This window comes from Lampris incognitus, chromosome 3, assembly GCF_029633865.1.
Source record: "Lampris incognitus isolate fLamInc1 chromosome 3, fLamInc1.hap2, whole genome shotgun sequence".
NCBI lineage: Eukaryota > Metazoa > Chordata > Actinopteri > Lampriformes > Lampridae > Lampris > Lampris incognitus.
In genome coordinates this window covers 98,631,316-98,655,376 of record NC_079213.1, presented here as the reverse complement: position 1 = coordinate 98,655,376, position 24,061 = coordinate 98,631,316, and the positions used below count along the sequence as shown (strand labels likewise).

The 24,061-nt window shown below is 45.3% G+C and overlaps 1 protein-coding gene across 1 annotated transcript in view; it reads right to left on the bottom strand.

The window, feature by feature from the left end:
- The window catches only part of sh3gl1b (SH3-domain GRB2-like 1b), a 34,682-nt gene that overhangs the window by 4,250 nt on the left and 6,371 nt on the right, over positions 1-24,061 (bottom strand). Inside the window, exons 2-8 of the mRNA XM_056276264.1 lie at positions 16,379-16,447; positions 15,217-15,289; positions 14,852-14,995; positions 14,326-14,459; positions 5,972-6,130; positions 4,926-5,029; positions 3,118-3,251 (exon numbers count right to left, since the gene is read on the bottom strand). Coding sequence (XP_056132239.1) covers positions 3,118-3,251; positions 4,926-5,029; positions 5,972-6,130; positions 14,326-14,459; positions 14,852-14,995; positions 15,217-15,289; positions 16,379-16,447 — 817 coding nt within the window. The remainder of the gene's footprint in view (positions 1-3,117; positions 3,252-4,925; positions 5,030-5,971; positions 6,131-14,325; positions 14,460-14,851; positions 14,996-15,216; positions 15,290-16,378; positions 16,448-24,061) is intronic.

Genomic DNA, 24,061 nt, shown 5'->3' with positions numbered 1-24,061 from the left:
AGAGGGAAGAAATCAGGGGAGATGAGAATAGAAAATGAGGTTACATTAATTGCCACCCCACCCACTCCACATCCCCTTGTGACACTGCAGAGCCATAGCAGTGTAAAGCCTCTTGAAAAGCTTGCCACACTGCAAACATGCCTTTCATATTAGAGCTCACAAACTGTGTGTGTTAAGTGTGCAACATTAGTAAGTTTCACAGTTAGCTCAACTTTACCATGACATCACATGTTAATGAGTGTTTAGGAAGTGCATCGCCTCCAACTGGCAATATATATAATGAGTCAACCAAGTCAACATTTGTTAACCAAATGCAATGACACCTCAAGACAGGGTCTCTCTCTCACTTTTTCTCACCCTTTCTCTCCATCCATCCCTCTCTCTCTCTCTCTCTCTGACCTCACACATAGATCAACTGAGCAGAGTACAGCTCCATTTACAGACAAACCAGGCTTTTTTGTCTCCCAACAAACTCTTCATTGTATCAGATTTACCCCATAGGCTGCCAGCTAGTGCTATGCAGTCTAGAAATAGGAATGGTTTTAGTCATCCTCTCTATTTTACCACCATCTCTTTTCAGTCAACTAAAGGATAACATTTTTTTTAAATCTAATGATCATAGGATATTGAAATTAATATAAGAGTATAATAAAAAGTGTGTGTGATGAGGGGTGAGTATGAACTATAATGTCTATTAGTCTGAACTCACTGAGTCCAACTATGTCCCAGTCAAAAAGCTCTGTATGCTGCTTAATCAGAGTTGGAAGTGAGCTCATTGCAGCCCTTTGTTAAAATCTGCGACAATGAGTCAAACATTTGTAAAAGGCAAAAGCTATTGTTAAACAAGCCATTTCACACAACCCCCATTACACAGTGGTAGTTGATCAGAACACACTGTGCCATTTCTACACCATAAAAAAAAACAAAAAAAACTGGCCCACACAATCTGACTCACGCAATCTGGATTTCCGAAAAGACAATCTGGAGAGGTGGAGAGATGGCTCTGATGATGTCACAGGAAAGAGGAACAAGGTCAACTGGAGAAAGGGGGCAGTCAAATGACAGCTGCCCCTCCCCTCTACACACGCATGCATGCTCGCACACACACAGCAAATTTCTGCCTCTCTCTTTATCCTTTCAATACACACAAAAAACACACATGGTGTGTTATTTCTGGGTTCCCAATCTTTCTTCTTCACTGCGGCCCTATATTTAATATTTTCACGGCATGGCCAGTCTGCCATCCCACAGGGAGAGCCTTGGTGTCATGACGGGAACATTGTTTGACACTAAAACTGCCTGTATCGTACCTGCATTCATTAAAAATGAACAGATTTAAGGCAATTTCGGACCAAACAGCTTTGGGGACTGTTTGAGAGGAACTACCCGCTGGGGACGCTCCCTGAGAACTACGAACCTTCAAGAGCTTTTTTCTGTTTGCAGTCACACTTCCAGGAACATTGAAGTAACGTAAGCCGGTGGGTTAGTATACCAACGTCATTTCTGCATGGTTAGTATACCAACGTCAAATGTGTATGAATACAAATGTTTATCTCATTCTGCTCGTGATACAACACCAACACCACCAACAACAACAGAGGACGCCATGATCGGAACTGTGTTTGTTGCGTATCGTGTTCATGATAATAATGGAAATGGAAAGGATACGTGCGAATTTAGACTTTGCAGTTGCATACAGGCTCAATAAAGCCTGGACTTCACTGTCGGTCTGTTTGCCCGTGTTTTGTTCCATTTTTAAAGACTAATGTTAAGAGCTGTTGTGTACAGAGCTAACATTTTCCATAGGTCATTTAAAAATGGCGGTTGCCAGCGGTGCATTGGCTCATGTGTTCGACCAATCAATGTACACTTACATCCGGACCAATCACCGTAAACGTGTCACTCAAGGTTCCTCTTTTGCTGGGAGAGCACTGACCCTGAAGTAGGAACTAAAAAAGTCACTCAAAACAGCGTTCGAAGAACTACAATCATTCCCAGTTCCTGCCAGTGCAGACACAATAAAAAGTGGGTAGTCCCTCCAACAGTTCTTAGAAGTATGAAAAAGTTCCTCCAGTCCAAAAGCGCCTTTAGACGCTAATGTAACACAGAGCAGTTTATCCTATTGGCACAGCCAGGGCACCCACGGGATTTCTTCCTGTGCTACGCAAAAAAACAAACAACATATAGAAGAAGCACCATGTTCGATACTTGAATGAGCTATAATGCAACAATCACCTATCCAACATTTCATGCTCCATTCACGGTAGCATGTATAGCAGAATAGCTGTAAGAATAGTTAATTCTAGAGAAGGCCAAGCTGAACTGACCCACTGTGATCTAATGTTTCAGTTTTCGCTGGGAAAATTAATAAATTAATTAACTTTCCTTTATTAATCCCCTTGGGGAAATTCATTTGCTGCAACTTAACCCATCCTAGCTGTGATCTGTGTAGCAAGGAGCAGTGAGCTGCTGCCTTCATGCTGCGCCTGGGGACCAACTCCAGTTCTTCTTTCCATTGCCTTGTTCAGGCCACATACAGGAGTATAAACCCTAACATGCATGTCTTTTTGATGGTGGTGGAAACCGGAATACCCGGAGAAAACCCACCCAGACACGGGGAGAACATGCAAACTCCACACAGAGGATGACCTGGGATGACCTCCAAGGTTGGACAACCCCGGGATTCAAACTCAGGACCTTCTTGCTGTGAGGCAACAACACTAACCACTGGGTCACCATGACGCCAAAATATAAATTTTACAGTGAAGCTGTGATACATTACAACGTTGACGGAAAATGTAGATGCGCTCAAAGTAAACTGTGCACAAAAGTCTTATGTCCAGCCAGGTCTTTAAAATCAAACAACCATGTAGCATGGAAATTTATGCCACATATGCAATGAGATTGACGTTGAGTATTCTTTTATAGGTTCATTCAATTCCTAACCATGGGCTGGATCAAGGATATAAAACTGGGGGGGGGGGGGACAAACAAATCCGAGAGATGCGAACAATGCCAAAAACAATCAAAAATTCTTTTGCTCTGGGGTGTGCATAGCCGACAATAAATGGTCTGCGTTTGCAGCAATAAATGGCCCATAGCCCAGTCATTCCTTACCAGAGTTACGTGAGGGTGGCGGAGCAACTGACGTTGTGTAGCCACCATTTGACTGGTCATTATCTCCAAAATCAAAGATGGGCTTAGGTTTTGGTGTGTATTCACGTCTTGGTCGGGACTGAGCCTCATTCATCCTGGAAGGGAAAAAAAAACTAATTTCAAATGCTTATTTCAAAACCTCCAAATAATCCTAACCAACACTTACTAAAGAGGCTCTCACTCAACCTGCCCTACACTCCCATGTAATGTGCATTGTGAAATGTATTGCTCCTGGGCAAGAAGTTACCCCAAAGAGGAAACTGCCAGTTAAAACGTGTGTACACACACACGCACACACACACACACTTTTATATATATAAATATGTATATATATATATATATATATATATGTATGTATGTGTGTGTGTGTGTGTGTGTGTATATATATATATAATATGTATAAAATATGTATGTGTGTGTGTGTTTGTGTGTGTGTGTGTATATATATATATATATATATATATATATATACACTACCGTTCAAAAGTTTGGGATCACCCAAACAATTTTGTGTTTTCCATGAAAAGTCACACTTATTCACCACCATATGTTGTGAAATGAATAGAAAATAGAGTCAAGACATTGACAAGGTTAGAAATAATGATTTGTATTTGAAATAAGATTTTTTTTACATCAAACTTTGCTTTCGTCAAAGAATCCTCCATTTGCAGCAATTACAGCATTGCAGACCTTTGGCATTCTAGCTGTTAATTTGTTGAGGTAATCTGGAGAAATTGCACCCCACGCTTCCAGAAGCAGCTCCCACAAGTTGGATTGGTTGGATGGGCACTTCTTTGAGCAGATTGAGTTTCTGGAGCATCACATTTGTGGGGTCAATTAAACGCTCAAAATGGCCAGAAAAAGAGAACTTTCATCTGAAACTCGACAGTCTATTCTTGTTCTTAGAAATGAAGGCTATTCCATGCGAGAAATTGCTAAGAAATTGAAGATTTCCTACACCGGTGTGTACTACTCCCTTCAGAGGACAGCACAAACAGGCTCTAACCAGAGTAGAAAAAGAAGTGGGAGGCCGCGTTGCACAACTGAGCAAGAAGATAAGTACATTAGAGTCTCTAGTTTGAGAAACAGACGCCTCACAGGTCCCCAACTGGCATCTTCATTAAATAGTACCTGTTAGAGCCTGTTTGTGCTGTCCTCTGAAGGGAGTAGTACACACCGGTGTAGGAAATCTTCAATTTCTTAGCAATTTCTCGCATGGAATAGCCTTCATTTCTAAGAACAAGAATAGACTGTCGAGTTTCAGATGAAAGTTCTCTTTTTCTGGCCATTTTGAGCGTTTAATTGACCCCACAAATGTGATGCTCCAGAAACTCAATCTGCTCAAAGAAGTGCCCATCCAACCAATCCAACTTGTGGGAGCTGCTTCTGGAAGCGTGGGGTGCAATTTCTCCAGATTACCTCAACAAATTAACAGCTAGAATGCCAAAGGTCTGCAATGCTGTAATTGCTGCAAATGGAGGATTCTTTGACGAAAGCAAAGTTTGATGTAAAAAAAATCTTATTTCAAATACAAATCATTATTTCTAACCTTGTCAATGTCTTGACTCTATTTTCTATTCATTTCACAACATATGGTGGTGAATAAGTGTGACTTTTCATGGAAAACACGAAATTGTTTGGGTGATCCCAAACTTTTGAACGGTAGTGTATATATATATACATATTTATATATATAAAAGCGTGTATGTGTGTGTGTGTGTGTGTGTGTGCGCACACGTATTTGTGTGTGTGAGACTTCGTTATTGTACCTATCTCGGAGTTTGTCAGAGAGCTCCTCCAAGACCTGCACAGCCTGTCTGTGGTACTGCAGCTGTGACTCCACCAGAGAGGAGAGCTGGCTCACCTGTTCTATCTGAACATACACGCACACGCACACAAACACGAACACGCGCGCACACACACACACACACACACACACACACACACACACACACACACACACACAGAAATAAATCAGCAAAATGCCTTTTAATAAGCTGAGAGGCATTCCTGTGGATAAAGGGTTTTAAATTCTGGTTAATAAATGACCCAGCTAGCAGCGTAAGCACAGTATTTATACAAACCTCACCCTACCGCAGCTGCAAACATCTTGCTTCATGGTGCAAAACTATTATAAATATTCATAAATGATTTACTGTGACTACAATTTCACTTTTGGTTATTTAAGGGGTGATGAATAATCACAAGTAATATTAAGTTCAAACTAAACAAATGCCACAAGAAGTAGAAAAGAAAGGACCATCGGCCTCCAGATGGCACTACCCACTCCCAGAATGTCAATAGTTTGGTGTTTTTTTCCCCACTAAACAGGATTAGCTTTTTAGCCAGAAAATTTCAAAAAATTATACGTAATAACTGACTGAATGTTGTTCTTTGCTAGCAATAATAAATTTGTATGGCCAAATCATATACCCAAACCAACATTTCAAATGTAGTTTCACAGAATCAAATCATTATCACCAGGATGTTGCAGTATCCTTTTCAAAGTTATCTGGCTAGCCCGCTTATCCAGCTTCGTGAAATACCACAAAGAAGCTTGTTATTGCAACAAACCTCTGGGCCTTTCTGCAATAAAACTAAATATAACAAAATAATGAACAAGGAAATCAATTTGAGCGAAGAGATAATGAACAAATCACAGGGAGGCATGTGTCAACAAACACCTGCTATGCTATTGTACACATCACCTGTTCTTCAAGATCAAGATATACACCAAGTCCAAGCTCTACTAAATGGAAACATAGACACCAGCTGCTCAGGAGAGACACATCCTCATATGCAAACAGGTCCTCACATCAGTCTCCAGCAGGTTGTACATGCTGGTCTCAGCCACCTCCTTGGACTCGTGGAACTTCTCAAGAGCCTGTCTGACCTCCTCATCAGGGATCTTGCCCTGGCGCTTCTTTTTATAGTCGTAATCCAGGCGACGGCCCTCCAGCTTCTTCAGGTGATGCTGAGAAGAACACAATTTTGTGCTTGTTTTAAAAAAAATCTACTTTGTCATACAACTGAAAGCATTGAGGACAGTGGAAAGTTTAAATATAACTGAACAAATGACCCCCAAAAATCTGTATGTGCAGTCTTGCTGAGAGTACTGCAGATTCTTCAGTTGGTACTGAGGATCAAGGAGCATCTGAGTCTGTAATAAATTCAAACGGATGGAGAGCAATCGATACTGACGCAAGAGGAGGTAGAGAGACATGGAGGATGACTACTGAAATTAAATCTTACAGTTGCTCCTGAGCTCATCATAAAAATGAAAAAGTTCAAAAATTTGGGTGATTAGATGATTCTTCGCTGCTGGCTATCCATCAGGAGTATGCACAGGAAAGAATCACATTTTGAAGCATGCAAAGAGGACAGTGTGTTAGGGCTCGGTCTGTTGACCAACCTGGCAACCAGCAATGAGAGCGGGGGAAGGGCGCGTCTGAAACACCTGCAGCCTATCTACTCGTTAACCACTCTAGTATAAGTTTGTTTGCTTTCCAGAACTCGTCGCGAGTTCGTCCTGAACAGTCCCGTGAGTAAATTCTTCGTCTCGAGTTTTGTGACATTTCTGTGTCTCCCGGTGGAGTACAGATTGTAGTATTCTCCGTGTTTTTGCTTGTTTGACTATTCCCTTGTGTCAGTTCTCCTTGAGAGCTTGTTCGGAGAAGAACTCTCTTTGTGTTTTCCCCATTGGATTTTCCCATCGTGATTTTCTAGTTGAGATCAAGTTTTTGATATTCTAATTTCTCCTCTCTCACTGTGGATCTTATTACTCGGTTGGACTTCTACCTTAAAGGAGCAGTTTGTGTTTTTTCCCCTTTCGGACTTTAAAGGAGCAGTTTGTGTTTTTTCCCTTTCGGACTTTAAAGGAGCAGTTTACGTTTTTTTCCCTTTCGGACTTTAAAGGAGCAGTTTACGTTTTTTCCCTTTCGGACTTTAAAGGAGCAGTTTACGTTTTTTCCTTTTCGGATTAAGGGGGCAGTTTACGTTTTCCCATTTTTAAGAAGCTATTCTCAAGTTCCGCCTGAAGCGCCTTCCCCTTCTGTCCAGGCCCGGCCGGCTCTCCTCTACGAGTCCTGCCAGGTTGGTGCTTTACTTTGTCTTGTGTTGTCGCTATTGGGTTCGTTCTACAAACCATAACAGTACGAACTCGCCTTCACTATGAACCCAGACAACCCAGACGCCAATCCTGTCCAGGCTGCTCTCTATAAGCAGATTCAGCTTACAGCCTCCCACGGCCAGCAACTACAAGAGGCCGCTGTTGCCATGCAGGGCCTCCGGGCTCAGGTGCAACCCCTCCAGGCTTCGGTGGATTCTCTTTCGGCCCAGCAAGCGGCGCTCGCGAGCCAACAAGAGGAGGTTCTTAAGCAGTTGCAAACTCTCACAGCGGCTATCACCATCCAGCCAGCTGTCCCACCAGTTCCGGCCGCCCCTCCTCCAGCAGTGCCCGCAGCCGTTGCCTTAGACAATCCTACCGTTTATGTTTCGGATTTCCGGGAGCCCAGTATCTCCAATCCCAAGCCTTTTGATGGCAACTTTGAGACCTGTGCCACGTTCATCATGCAGTGTGAGCTTGTCTTCGCCCACCATTCCAGGGGGTTCACCACAGATGCTGCAAAAGTTGCTTACGTGACTAACCTGCTGACTGGCCGCGCTGCTCAGTGGGCCACTGCTTCCTGGTCCATGGGGGCCAGTTTCTGCTCTTCCTACGATGACTTTGTGGCTGAGCTTCGGAAGGCATTCCATCATCCAGTGTACGGTCAGGATCCGGGTGTCCGATTGAGCAGGATCCAGCAGGGCAGTGGCAGTGTCACTGACTACTCAGTCGAGTTCAGGCTGGCTGCGGCTGAGAGTGGCTGGAACGACCAGTCACTTCGGGTAACCTTCCGTAGGGGCCTCAGCGATGCCGTCAAGGATCAGCTAGCCACCCGGGAGGATCCTACCTCTCTCGACGACCTTATCAGCCTTGCCATCCGCATCGACGGACGTCTCCGCGAGAGAAGGCGCGAGCGAGGTCTACGGGGAACCGTTTCTACCTCTCAGCCATCCAGAGCTTCCGAAGGGGGCTCTTCTTCGTCGCACTCCACTTCCCCTGTGGCAAGCCTCTCCTCCTCCCAGACAGTGACAGAGGAGGAACCTATGCAGCTCGGGCGTACACGACTGACTCCCGCTGAACGTGAGGCCCGGTTCAAGGCAGGTGTCTGTCTTTACTGCGGTCTTAAGGGACACCGGATCAGCGAGTGTCCTACGCGGCCAAAAGATTAGGCTCACTGGGACCCCGGGAGATCCTAGTGAGCCGTCTTTCCTGTTCCCGCCATCCTGCTCCGGCTAACCATCTTGTGAGCGTTACCCTGGCTTGGGCAGACCAGCGGCTCACTGTAGGCGCACTCATCGATTCGGGAGCTGATGGGTGTTTCTTGGACTCTACGTTTGCTGCTCAAGCTAACATTCCATGTGAGGAATTGGAGAGGCCAATAGAGGCCTTTGCTCTGGATGAGCGCCGCCTGGCCAGTGTTACCCGACAGTCCTGTCCCGTGTCTCTCACTATTGCTGGAAACCATGTGGAGAGCCTTCAGTTCTTCGTCATCCAGTCTCCCTTAGTTCCTGTGATCTTGGGGCGTCCCTGGTTGGCTCAGCATGAGCCACACATTGCTTGGTCGTCTGGTAACATTTTGGAGTGGAGCTCCTCCTGTCACGCCCGGTGTCTTCAGGCCGCACCTGGTCCAGCAGTCCAGACTGTTCCGATTGCCCCTCCTCCCGATCTTTCCTCTGTTCCTCCCGAGTATCATGATCTCGGGGAGGTCTTCAGCAAGACGCGGGCTCAGTCTCTCCCTCCGCATCGGCCATATGATTGTGCTATCAACCTCCGTCCTGGGGCCTCTCTCCCTAGCAGTCGTCTTTACAGCCTTTCCATCCCCGAGAAGGCTGCTATGGACGATTACATTTCAGAATCGTTGGCGGCAGGGCTCATCCGACCCTCATCCTCCCAGGTGGCAGCTGGTTTCTTTTTCGTTAAGAAGAAGGATGGTGGTCTCCGACCCTGCATTGATTATCGCCAACTCAACGACATCACCATCAAGAATAAATACCCCCTGCCTCTGATGAGCTCCACCCTCGAACCCCTGACCCAGGCGACTGTCTTCACTAAGCTGGATCTCCGGAACGCCTACCATCTCGTTCGGATCCGGAAAGGGGACGAGTGGAAGACAGCCTTTAAGACTCCCCGTGGTCATTATGAGTACCTGGTAATGCCGTTCGGCCTCACCAACGCCCCGGCGGTGTTCCAGGCACTCATGAATGACATCCTTCGCGACATGCTCGACCAATTCGTTGTCGTCTACCTTGATGACATCCTCATCTTCTCCAGGTCCCTCGAGGAGCATGTCCAGCACGTGCGGCAGGTTCTCGAACGCCTCCTTCGTAACCGGCTGTTCGTCAAGGCTGAGAAATGCCTGTTCCATTCTGAGTCAGTGGACTACTTAGGTTTTATCGTGGAGGGAGGCAAGACTCGAGCTGATCCTCGCAAGATCAAAGCGGTGGTGGAATGGCCGGATCCTAAGTCACGTAAGGAACTGCAGAGCTTCCTCGGGTTCGCGAACTTTTACAGGAGGTTCGTCCGAAACTACAGCTCTGTAGCAGAACCCCTCACCCGTCTAACCTCCCCCTCTCAGCCGTTCGTCTGGTCCCCAGCTGCTCGCTCTGCATTTCTGTCGCTCAAGGAGAGGTTCACCAGTGCCCCCGTCCTACTCCATCCCGATCCCAAGAGGCAGTTCATAGTTGAGGTGGACGCTTCGGACACCGGATTGGGGGCTGTGCTCTCCCAACGATCAGAGGCCGACCAGAAGGTTCATCCTTGCGCGTTCTTCTCCCGCCGGTTCCTTCCCGCCGAGGAGAACTACGATGTTGGTAATCGGGAGCTTCTCGCTGTAGTGGCTGCACTTGAGGAATGGCGCCATTGGCTGGAGGGGGCAGAGCATCCATTTACCATCTGGACTGATCATAAGAACCTGACGTTCATCCGGGCAACCAAACGTCTCAATGGTCGGCAGGCACGGTGGGCCAGTTTCCTCAGTCGGTTCGACTTCACACTGACTTATCGTCCTGGCTCCCGCAACACCAAGGCAGATGCTCTGTCTCGTCAACACCTTAAGGAACCTGTAACGGTGGAGCCAAGTCCCGTCCTCCCTGAGACCAAGGTCGTTGGCGTGGTGGCCTGGGGCCTTGAAACGGTGGTCAAGCGCGCCTTGCGCTCCAGTCCAGCCCCGAGCAACGTGCCGCCTCGCCGACTGTTTGTTCCGGACTCAGTGAGGTCTCGGATCCTCAAATGGGGCCACACCAGTCAGCTCGCTTGCCACCCTGGAGTCCACCGCACTTTCACTTTCATAGCTCGACGGTTCTGGTGGCCCACTATGAGGAGGGACGTCAAGGAGTTCGTCATGGCCTGCACCATCTGTGCCCGCAGCAAGGCCTCTCACCAGGCACCGGCTGGTCTGCTGCAGCCCCTTCCTATTCCCAGTCGGCCCTGGTCCCATGTGGCGTTGGATTTTGTCTCTGGACTTCCTCCGTCTCAGGGCAACACAGTGATCCTGACGGTGGTGGATCGCTTCAGCAAGGGTGTTCACCTGGTGGCTTTGCCTAAGCTTCCTTCTGCTTCAGAAACCGCTGACCTCCTGATGAGCCACGTCTTCCGTTTGCATGGACTTCCCAAGGACATTTTGTCAGACAGAGGGCCCCAGTTTGTTTCCCGTGTGTGGCGTGCTTTCTGCAAGGGGTTGGGCGCCTCGGTCAGCCTTTCGTCGGGATATCATCCGCAGACTAACGGACAGACTGAGAGGATGAACCAGAGTGTGGAATCTGCTCTCCGTTGCGTCGCTGCCAAGAAGCCAACCTCCTGGAGTCAGTTTCTCCCCTGGGTCGAGTATGCGGTCAACTCCTTGGTCAGCTCCGCCATCGGCCTCTCGCCCTTTGAGGCATCCCTGGGTTACCAGCCGCCCGTCTTCTCTGCACAGGAGTCCGAAGTGGAGGTTCCCTCCGTGCAGACTCATCTGGACCGCTGTCGTCGTGTCTGGGAGATCACCAGGGCTGCGCTGCTCCGTGCTACGGAACGTGCCAGACGAGGAGCTAACCGTCGCCGATCCACAGCACCAGCTTACCAACCCGGACAGAGAGTCTGGCTGTCCACCAAGGATCTCCCCCTTCAGTCCTCTGCCAAGAAGCTGAATCCCCGGTTCGTTGGACCCTTCGAGATCCAGGAAGTACCCAGTCCTGCAGTTGTGCGTCTTAAGCTCCCGGCCTCCATGAAGACCCATCCGGTTTTTCATGTGTCCCGAGTAAAGCCTGTCTCCGAGAGCCCCCTTATGCCTCCGGCCCCAGCTCCGCCTCCCCCTGAGATTGTGGATGGGCATCCACAGTGGAAGGTCCGTCGGCTGATGGACGTCCGACGCAGGGGACGGGGGTTCCAGTATTTGGTTGACTGGGAGGGCTATGGGGGGGAGGAACGAAGCTGGGTATCCCGCCAGCTCATCATGGACCCTGGTCTGCTCGCTGAGTTCTATCGCCGTCACCCTGACAAGCCTGGCAGGTCGCCTGGTGGCTCCCGTAGAGGGGGGGGTACTGTTAGGGCTCGGTCTGTTGACCAACCTGGCAACCAGCAATGAGAGCGGGGGAAGGGCGCGTCTGAAACACCTGCAGCCTATCTACTCGTTAACCACTCTAGTATAAGTTTGTTTGCTTTCCAGAACTCGTCGCGAGTTCGTCCTGAACAGTCCCGTGAGTAAATTCTTCGTCTCGAGTTTTGTGACATTTCTGTGTCTCCCGGTGGAGTACAGATTGTAGTATTCTCCGTGTTTTTGCTTGTTTGACTATTCCCTTGTGTCAGTTCTCCTTGAGAGCTTGTTCGGAGAAGAACTCTCTTTGTGTTTTCCCCATTGGATTTTCCCATCGTGATTTTCTAGTTGAGATCAAGTTTTTGATATTCTAATTTCTCCTCTCTCACTGTGGATCTTATTACTCGGTTGGACTTCTACCTTAAAGGAGCAGTTTGTGTTTTTTCCCCTTTCGGACTTTAAAGGAGCAGTTTGTGTTTTTTCCCTTTCGGACTTTAAAGGAGCAGTTTACGTTTTTTTCCCTTTCGGACTTTAAAGGAGCAGTTTACGTTTTTTCCCTTTCGGACTTTAAAGGAGCAGTTTACGTTTTTTCCTTTTCGGATTAAGGGGGCAGTTTACGTTTTCCCATTTTTAAGAAGCTATTCTCAAGTTCCGCCTGAAGCGCCTTCCCCTTCTGTCCAGGCCCGGCCGGCTCTCCTCTACGAGTCCTGCCAGGTTGGTGCTTTACTTTGTCTTGTGTTGTCGCTATTGGGTTCGTTCTACAAACCATAACAGTACGAACTCGCCTTCACTATGAACCCAGACAACCCAGACGCCAATCCTGTCCAGGCTGCTCTCTATAAGCAGATTCAGCTTACAGCCTCCCACGGCCAGCAACTACAAGAGGCCGCTGTTGCCATGCAGGGCCTCCGGGCTCAGGTGCAACCCCTCCAGGCTTCGGTGGATTCTCTTTCGGCCCAGCAAGCGGCGCTCGCGAGCCAACAAGAGGAGGTTCTTAAGCAGTTGCAAACTCTCACAGCGGCTATCACCTGCCCCTGCATCACATCTTGTGGATCTGTAAGTAACAACGCACTTTAAGCTTACATGTCTACCTGGAATAATTGAAAGGAACTGAGTGCTAAAAATGATGAAACATGGTTGGAGTTAATTGTATGTTGTTTGACAATCTCCTGGACAACAATACTGATGACTGAATTAACTTCCTGATGAATAGTAGAGATGCACCGATCGCAATTTTCTTGGCCGATTCTAATTTCTGATTTAAAAAAAAAATCTGACCTGCCGATTCAGATTTGATTCCATTTTTGTTTTTTCAAGAACTATAACTGACAGCATACACAAACATTTTTGTAACTTTTCTTCAATGGAAATTTCAATTTATGTTCATAATAAAACATTGATGCTTAAATAACTTTTATATTTTCTCCAAAACTACACCAGGTTACAGGACCTGATCTCACTCTCACTCAAACAAATCTCAAAATAATAAAGTGCTCCAGATTACTGGACAGAGCTTTTTTGTACAAATAAAATCCATCTGAAAATGAGTTGCAGTATATCCCACTTTATCTAATATGTTTTACTTTCCCAAAGTAAATAACAGTTTTCAACATGTTTTAGTGTGTGTGTTTGTGACGTCACTGTCTGTGCCACTGTATGTGCGACGTAAACCATCATGAGGTGCATGGGTGTAAATTTGACCAGCACAGAATCAGATATATCTGAGACTGACTGCATCAGTCATGGCTGATCAAGATCAAGCTGAAAACCAGCCGATTCCGGTCACCGGCTGATCGACTGCCGCATATCTAATGAGTAAAATCCAATATTAGATTATTGATCAATATTCAATATTGATCCTAATATAGTAACAGCTGACTCATCTCAAAAGCTTGCAGAATTCTGGTATAATCTTTGACTCTGAACAGTGCTACTTACAGACAATTCTACTGCAGCAATATGAGCAATAGCAAAGAGAAGGAAAGCAAGGAAGAGAATAAGGAAGAGGCCAATAAAAGAGGAAACGGGCAAAGGTGAAATTATACGTAAAAGCGGAAACTAGAATGAAGAAAGAAAGCCACTTTATTTGACATTGTATTCTTACTACGAATTTGTTTTCTGCATTTAACCCATCCTATTGCATAGGAGCGGTGGGCAGCTGCAGCGCCCGGGGACCAACTCCAGTTATTCTTTCTATTGCCTTGGTCAGGGGCACAGACAGGAGTATTAACCCTAACATGCATATCTTTTGATGGTGGGAGGAAACCGGAGCACCCAGAGGAAACCCACGCAGACACAGGGAGAACATGCAAACTCCACACAGAAAGGACCTGGGACGGCCTGGGGTTCAAACTCCAGGACCTTCTTGCTGTGAGGCAACAGCGTCAACCACTGGGCCACCGTGCCGCCACTGAGTGTGTGAATGAGAGTGGATAATCGGTGCTACTTTGATTCATTGGCAGGGCCTTGACAGACATACTTTTTCTTCATAATGGCAAAAGAGGTCAACGGTCAATTCACATGAATGTTGATGCCTTTTTAAATGTGATGGTACCTGTATCTCTCTTAGGTCCTTGTCACAGAGCCCTTGCAATGGGTCAATGAAATTCTGTTTGACATCAATGTCTAGAGAGTCTTTGACCTCTGCAAGTCTCTTCATGGCCTCTCCTGCATCTACTAGAGCACCGCCTGGAATGCAGACACAGATTAATAGTTCAGTTAAATCAGAAGATTAAGTGCTGCCCTGCAATGTAACCATCAAATCAAAGCCAGACATTCACAGACAAACAAACTGAAAGGGCGGCATGAAACTACAAACACAGATTGAAGAAACAGAAAATAGACAAAAATCATTTCGTAGGCAGAGTAAAATGTTCTCGCACCATCTATTACAAGCAACCGCTGAGTACCACAAGCTTGCCGCAGATAGACAGACAGGCACAGCCAAAAACACTATAAACCCACAGTGACATAACCCTCCAGACCTGAGTCAGGGATAAGCTAACCTTAAACTCCAATACAAACAGCCACACACAGACTGACAAACCCATACTGTACACATGCATATGCAGACAGCCTACCAAAGTTAGTGTCTTCTCCCAGCTCCCGCCCATACTTGGCCATACATTCCCCCAACAGGCCCTCGGCCTGGGGGTAGCCTGGGTTCTTCACTTGACCTCGGATCTTTGACATGGTGTTCAACATGGACAGTTTCGCCCGTGATGCTGGGGAGGTGCAGGGAAAGAAAGGGACAGTGGGGCAAAGAAAAAGGGCAAAATAGATAAAGACAAGCGATGGCATCACAGCTAGGTTTTTCTGTTCTACATGATAGAGCATTACTTAGTCTTTATTAATAAAACACCCCAACTTTCAAAAATGTAACCAACATATCCATGAGAAGTTCTGAAAGTAACTGTAATGGTGTGATAACAGAACATCTTCTCACCTGGGTTGGGCTGAAGGTACTCTGATGTTTTGGAGATAACCTCCACTACTGCTTTACTGGTCACATCTACTTTCTACAAAACACAGGCGGGGACCATATGCACATCACAAGTGTATAACGGAACTAATACAAATAGAGTCAACACAACAAGAGTCAGAAAAGAAAGTTAAGTATAAAAAAATCTTAAAAGTATAAAAATTATTTGCTGAAATCTAAATAAAATGGAGGGAAGTTTGTTTTCTGAATGGATAGTGGGTTTTTTTGACAAGTCATTCAAAGAAGCACTCAAGTATGAAAAACAGTAAAAATACATTTATCCAAACTTCCATTACCCAAACCGCTTATCCTGCTCTCAGGGTCGTGGGGATGCTGGAGCCTATCCCAGCAGTCATTGGGTGGCAGGCGGGGAGACACCCTGGACAGGTCACCAGTCCATCCAAGGGCCGACACACACACACACACGCGCACACACGCGCACACACACACACGCACACATTCACACCTAGGGACAGTTTAGTACGGCTGATTCGCCTTGTCTTTGGGCTGGAGGAGGAAACCGGAGCACCTGGAGGAAATCCACGCAGGCACGGGGAGAACATGCAAACGCCACACAGAGGACGACCCAGGACAACCCCCAAGGTTGGACTACCCCGGGGCTCGAACCCAGGACCTTCTTGCTGTGAGGCGACTGCACTAACCACTGTGCCAACGTGCAGCTTTTTTATTTAGCCAAACTTCAGATTTCAAATATGACTAGCTCTCCAAACATGCAGAACTATGATAACCCATGAGCTCTTTACAATTTGTGGTTTACGTGTTATACAGGCATTTAAAGCATTTAAATCATAAATACAATACATGCTCTTTTCAAGTGTCCACCCATCCCCTGTACAATTGTAACCAAATTTGTTTGAACAATTCACAATCCTACTCCATGGGGTCGGGTTTAGCAAGCTTTACCTATACGCTGAGGTGCTCCGTTCACACAATATACTGGTGACATGTGCTTCCAATTACGGACATGAACCAGCCTGCAAACTGAGACAGCTTTTTTCGTTTTGTGAAAGCTGACTAGACAACCTACACATAAATGTTCTATTATGCAAAACCTAATGTGTAGCCTCAGCCGCCAGAGCAACGTATGGCCACAAGACTTGCTTACCCTTTCCAAGTCTTTGAAGTCCTCATCTAGTTTTGTTCCCTCTGCACCTCCAACTTTCTCACTCACCATCTGTAGAGAAAAAAAGAGATCACAATCAAACTGCAGTACACTGCTGCTCAGAATTATAATCTCCAGAAAAAATGCTAGGGAACTACATAACTACAAACAAGCCAAAGACCACTGTTAAAAAAAATTGTTTTTTTGGGGGGGGGATTTCCCCCCCTTTTTCTCCCCAATTGTATCCAGCCAATTACCCCACTCTTCCGAGACATCCTGATCGCTGCTCCACCCCCTCTGCCGATCTGGGGAGGGCTGCAGACTACCATGTCTCCTCCGATACATGTGGAGTCACCAGCCGCTTCAATTCACCTGACAGTGAGGAGTTTCGCCAGGAGGACGTAGCGCGTGGGAGGCTCACGCTATTCCTCACAGTCCCTCCCCCGACCGACCAGAGGAGGCACTAGTGCAGCGACCAGGACACATACCCACATCCGGCTTCCCATCCGCAGACATGTCCAATTGTGTCTGTAGGAATGCCCAACCAAGCCAGAGGGAACACGGGGATTCGAACCAGCGAGCCCCGTATTGGTAGGCAACGGAATAGACCGCTGCGCTACTTGGACGCCCCAGATCATTGTTAAATTAACACATTCACGCCGTAGCTTTGCTATCGTACACACCACATAACTAATCTTACTCCATAAGGCCTTTCCCATTAGAAGTGTATGTTAAACACATTCATCATCACCACTGCCAGTCTTTCATTCCACCATAGTACAAGTCCTGTAGCTGGGCTTCTATTTAGCATTTGCATTTGTTATCAACAGTTTACTTGTATCTGCAAGACACCAGTATTGCCGATGAGTTCTCTATTCATCAGCATTGATTACACAGCAGTGAACATATCAAAATGTCAGGGTCACAAATTACATAAACAAATATCATTTGTAGTGACGTGTAAGTTACATGGAAACAACGATAGGAAAAATTGACACAAACAGGGATAAGTATCTTCTGTTTGAACTTGACTGGATGCACTTAAGCAAGTGCTGGACCAGCTGACTCCATTAGGCCGACTTCTATGAGCTTTCCCTGGAAGGGTTTATTCAGTAGACAAAAATCCCAAAACTGACGCACACAAAACAAGTTAATAAAAAACACATGCATCTCCTCACAAGATCCCTCAGCATATTCTTTTGGTCGGGTACAGTGTAAGGAGTGGCAGACAGTGTCCACCTTTCCTGCAAAGAAATATTTGCAGCCCAATTTACTTTGAACAGTTTGCTTTTTCCTTTACACAGGCTTGGAGAAGTGATACTGCTAATAGTGGAGGTAGGTTTAATATCCCTAAAGCAAAACATCGAGGGCAAGACTAGATCTAGTTGGATCAATACGAGTGCAGTACACAAGGAGAAGTCACAAGTGGAACTCATTCAAACCTTCCCAGAAAGGAAGATACACAACATTTGGAAAATCAATTACATGGGCTACCCAAGAGGTAAATATAAAGAGGAAAACCTGCTTATCACCAAAACATGTAAATCATGACCTTTCTCTTCAACGTGTCTTTGTGGCGGCCGTTCTTTGGCCTGAATTCTTGTCAGTCTGAAACATGTTGAGGAAAGAGGTTCTTAACAAAATTAGAAGAGGACAACAGCGGCAGGCAGGACCAGGCTAGTCAGTCATGTATGATTACAATTAGCTTGATTCATTTGGAACATCAGTGCAATTCAAATCCTGAACTGCTGTCTATTAGCTACACAGTTTAATTGCTTAGGTTCCCTCAGTGGGATGAGAAGAAGATATTCCCCATCTGGCTTATATGATATACTGCATGCAACAATTGGTCTTGGTTGTGGAAAGAAATGTAGGCCAATCTTTTCAGCGTTTTTTTTAGAAGTATTTTTCTTTCCTTCCCACTTTGTCAACAAATCCTGCAAAATTAGGCAAGATTGAGCTAAATTTGCTTAAAAGTCAGTGTGTTTGTGAGCACACGTGTTTGCCTACACACTTGAATGTCGAATGAGCAGAGTCACATTTTAAAAACATACACAAAAATACACAGAGAGCGAGAGAGAGAGAGAGAGAGAGAGAGAGAGAGAGAGAGAGAGAGAGAGAGAGAGAGAGAGAGAGAGAGAGAGAGAGAGAGAGAAATCTGGAAACAAAGCGAAAGAAAAATAAAATGGAGTGCCAAAACCTATGGTACATATCCACTTTTTTATGTTATGGGTTATGTTGGTTTATGGTTTATGCTGTGTCAGAGTATGCAGTATAATGAGTCAGCCTCCCCGTTTGGTTGCATGTGATGTCATGTTAGTTTACAGCTTTCCCTGCTTGACCAATTCACATAGGTTATGCTTTGCTGAGTGAGCATGGTCAATGCACTGTTGCCATTTTAGAGGTATACAAGTCTGTAAAAATATGACCCTTTGCAAGCCACGGTTACCCAGAAATGTCTTCACTGCACCAAGATGTTTAACGTGTGCCTATGTAGAAGCATGTCTCCTCCGCATTAAGCGACCACTCGAATTTGAGATGTGCCATTAAGTACACCAGAAGTCAGGATTATAAGTTATTCAACCAAAATGTTCAGTCCTCAGAAAATGAATATCAAGGACATCACCATTTAAATGGCACCAAAGTTTGGGAATGGAAGTTATGGAATCTGTTTTAATCAATAATCTGCCATCTTCAGGTATGAAAATATAACATTTCTGTGGTTGGAGGGCAATTAATGAAAAAACACCTTGAAGCGATTGTAGTCAAAAGTAAAAGAGAAGCCTTAACCCTCTACTTCCTCACTTGCCCAAAGAAGTAAGACTGCAAACTCTGTAGCAATACTTTTTTGCCATCCTGACCTTAGTGGGGCAGCTTAGCATAAAAATTGTACATTTTGTGATAAAAGCGTCAAACTTGGTACATATGTAGCTTAATATATTTAGAAGAAATTTGGATATGGAGCCACTGAAAATCAACTCCGTAGTGGCCATGGCAGGCATGCACATTATTAGATCGCTTTTAGCGGGGCTGTGGCCTCCCTAAATTTCATATCAGCCATTATGACAAGACAGGGGAGAATGTTACCTTTCTAGAGATACCAATATTATTGTTCTAGTCCAAATAGAACCAGAGATATGCTATTTTACATATCAGATGTCACCAATGCATGTTGAAAAAACTAAGTTCCCAGTCACTTTTGAGACATTATTCATCTATACACAATGTATAGGCATCTATACCTAAACACTCCTCTTCTGTTGGTCAAGGTTTAGAACCAGCAATTGCAGGAAACAATACACAGTTCAGTACTTCAACAGTGTTTATTGTTTTTTTTATTTACGAAAGTAACTGCTTATCAACTGGCTCTCGATCTCAAACGTCTCAATCTCACTTGAAAAGTTAACTGTGTTAACACTCCCATTCACAGGCACACAGGGCAGTGCATTCAAGCGCTGCTTTTTTAAACTTGCAGCGCTTCACACAGCCATTCTTGCACCTGCATGAGACCAGTTCATGGCAGGTGTGGGAGGCCTCGGGTAGTTCTGTCCAATATGGCTCCAACATTCCTTCCTGGTTCCTAGTCCATCCCCAGATGTCTGGTGAAGGCCACTCTGGTGCAGGTAACAGCATCTGGCCCCACACATATCCTCCCTGATAGACTGCCCTCTTCACATGTTGCTCCAGGGCTGCCTTTGTTGGTGGCATCAGCTGAACGTTGTTCTTCCTTGCAAACATCTTCTTTCGTGCTTTATTGATGTCCATGCACTTGCTTGTCCTGTCATACAGGAGTATGACAAATCTTTCTATGCTCCTCATGACCTCTTCTGGTATGTCACCTAGTGCAGAGGACAGCGTCAGGAGAGCATCTGTCAGGTCTGGCAAAACGATCCATACTGCCCAAGCAGTTTTCTTACCGTGTCCAGCAAAACTGGATACAGTGTCCCACCCAGTGAGAGCATGAAACATTGGTAGGGCATGTGACTTTTCAGGTCCTAATCCCACAGCCAGTTCATGGGCAGCTAGGTAGCGGAAGCTCTTGTCGGTTCCAAAAGCCAGCCACAGTTGTTTTTCTGGTTGCAGCTTTTGGGTGAGTGACACAGGCAAAACCACGACATCGGTGTCAACAGTTCCGATCAGTATCCTGGAGTGGCCATGTTGGGCGGCATGGGATGCATGTAGAAGCATGCGAGCGTCCGTTTCCTCATGGGTGGATGGTGTAATTGATGACAGGTCTAGTAGTAGGGGCTTGCTGCGGACTCCCTCTCTATCAGTGATTACGAGCTGCTTGTCCCCCTGGTCAAACCAATTAAGCAGAGCTTCTGACAAGTATGTGAACAGCTCTGTCTTGTTGCTGTCAACACGGAGGAAATTCTGCCAGTTTCTTGGGATAGCTGCAGTTGCCACCACACGTTGCCGCACCCCTGTTCCATGCCTTGTTCGTGTACTGGCCTTCAGTGAGTCAGGAGTGTAGAGGTCCCATACCAGGTCCAGGCGGGATGCAACTTGAAGCTTTGTGGACATGAACGGTATAAATACATCTCTGCCATATTCCTCAAAAGTCTTGGCTGCAGCTGGTTTTAACATCTGGACGACGGCTGCTTCATCAAGAATGATGCAGCTGGCTTTAGGAACTTCACAGCTGGCATTGGTGATGTCTTCCAATCATGAGAGGAGATCACTCTTCACACCAAGGCTGAGATTTCCTCCATCAGACAATGCAGGAGGGCATGCCTGGTTTTCATGTTGAAAGAACATATCAAGGTTTCCATCCCTTGTCTTACAACCTATGTATAGCCGTGAGAAGAGTTCCATGGCATTGTTCAGCGAAACTATCTGCTGCTTCCCTTTGGTCACCTTTCTTGGGGTGGAAGACCCAAACACCATCAACTTGTTTCTTCTGAGGACATGGTAGATTGGCTTTGTAATTTTGTGCTGTTGTACTTGAGCTTGCATGTCTTGTGATACTGAGCGTGGATTTTAATCATAGCTGCTTCAATGCCATCGCCTTCATCAAGTGTCTCCAGTTGGAGAGTCCTTGGAAGTTGACCCAGGTCATTGAACCTGACCACATTCTCCACAAGTGAACTGTACCCAGATCCTACATTTTTTCGCTTAGTCTGCAAGGGGCATGTCAGTGGTTCTGTTGTGTCCTCTTGGCAAATTACACACAATTTCCAGTCAGTCTCGACTGCATGTCCAGACCTGGATGGTAAAGGAAGTGCAGAGTCTACCAATGTGAAGCTCTTTGACATGATAAAAGACAGCGGTACTCAGGACGTATTCAGCTGTTCACTGCAACCACCACCACTACTAATAGTTGTGTTGCATCTTCACAGCTCATCAGGGCACATCCTGCAATGATAACAGACATAAAAACAACGAGTCACTTAGACAATTGACACCAACATGATCTCTTAGAAATCTGTGAAATGACCACGACCTCTTAACACCGCATTGCGTGGTCATTTCACAAATTTCTAAGAGATCAGGTTGATTATTACAGTAAAATCATTGATTCATTTCATTTTCCATTTCTATTTAATTTCCTTTCATTGTCAATCTCATTTCATTAGTCCCGAAAGGGGATAGTACTAAAGATATCGTGTAGCTAGCTAGCTTACTAGAATGGGAGCAAGGTAACATTAGCTATGTAAAGGTAGCTAGATAGCTAGCTTACTAGAATAGTACCTAGCTAGCTTGCTAGAATGGTAGCTAGCTAGTTTACTAGAATGTTAGCTAGCTAGCTAACGATAGCTAGTTTTATGGAATGGTAGCTAGGGTTTTGTCTGAGTCATCTACCAGTAAATATTTCTAAACTGACCCATTTTCTTTTATTCTTTATCACCTCTTTACCTACCTGCCAAACGCTCTGTCAGAACTGTCAATGTCACTTGTCATGTAGCTGCAGTACAGCAGTATCTAGTGGGGATGATTAGTAGCAATGGGCAAATTTGGAGTGGCCCAATACCCAGATTTGTTCCCCAATATATTTATCAACATACCGTATGTACCAAATTTGGTACTTTTATCACGTGAATGTTTTGAAATGTGAATAATGTCTCAAAAGTGACTGGGAACTTAGTTTTTTCAACATGCATTGGTGACATCTGATATGTAAAATGGCATATCTCTGGTTCTATTTGGACTAGAACAATGATATTGGTATCTCTGGAAAGGTAACATTCTCCTCTGTCTTGTCATAATGGCTGATATGAAATTTAGGGAGGCCACAGCCCCGCTAAAAGCGATCTAATAACGTCCATGCCTGCCATGGCCACTACAGGGTTAATTTTCAGTGGCTCCATATCCAAATTTCTTCTAAATATATTAAGCTAAATATGTACCAAGGTTGGTGCTTTTATCACAAAATGCACAATCCTTATGAATATTGGAGTTAAGCTGCCCCACTACCTGTATTGGTCTGGAATTAGAAACATGGCGTTAAACAGATGTCAAACAGAATCTGTTTTAAACCACAACAATTGTCTGTGTTGAATCCCTAAATTAGAGACAACCCAGGTACTCTAAATCTGAAATAAGATGATAAGCCTATTAGTCCACCCTGTTTTTATGACGCAGAAGAAGTGAATCAATTGAATAATTTCCTGACAAAGAAAAAAAGCAACATCTTTACATATTGGTCTCAAATCTCACTTATTTGCTCACAAATAAACTCTACGTAGTCAACAACATGAGAAACAGAAAATTCATTTCTAGGAGGTTATATAGACACATATTTAATGTACCAACCTTGAAAAATGTTGTGTAGATATTACCAGTCAAAAAGTATTTGAACACTTTTGAGCATTTTAGAAATATATGCAGTCTCAATGTATGCTGAAATTAAAGCATAGAATAAACAATTGGAGATAAAGAAATCATGGAATCATTTTGTTTAACAAAATTTAATCTAATTTCAATTTCATCTACTCATCAAAATAGCCACCTTTTGCAGATATAACAGCCGAACACACTCATTGGCATCCTTTGGATAATGGAAATCAAACATTGTTTGGAAAGCTGTTCCCTACACTGTTGCAGAAGTTCTCACAAATGTGTTAGTTACACTTGTAGGTTGCTTTGCTTTCACCCTTCTGTCCAGTTCATCCCAAACCAGCTCAAGGGTGTTTAAGTCTGGAGACTGTACTGGCCATTCTGATTTGAAGCCTACTGTCTTTTCTTTTCTTCTAAGGTAGTTCTGCCATAGCCTGGAGATGTTTTGGGTCAATATCTTGAAATGAATGAATGAAAGCCCTTTCATTAGACATTGCATTCTTACAACGAATTGTATTCTTACACGATGAATTTGTTCTCTGCATTTAACCCATCCGATTGTATAGGAGCAGTGGGCAGCTGCAACGCCCGGGGACCAACTCCAGTTCTTCTTTCCATTGCCTTGGTCAGGGGCACAGACAGGAGTATTAACCCTAAGGTCCTAGAAATACCAAAGCAACTGGCGGTGACAAAGGCCGACTGTTGCGTTGCCTCACATCGCCTGCCATCTGGGCAAAAAAGTAGCACTCGAACCACACCGCAAAGACTACAGCCAACGGCCAACTAGCATGTACGTTCTGCACTGATTTGCTAAGCTGAACAGCCAATCAGTGAGCTCTCTCACCTACGGACTCCGCTGATTCAACATACTGAATCGGCCGAAAAGCTGCCGACGGGTCCGACTAGTGC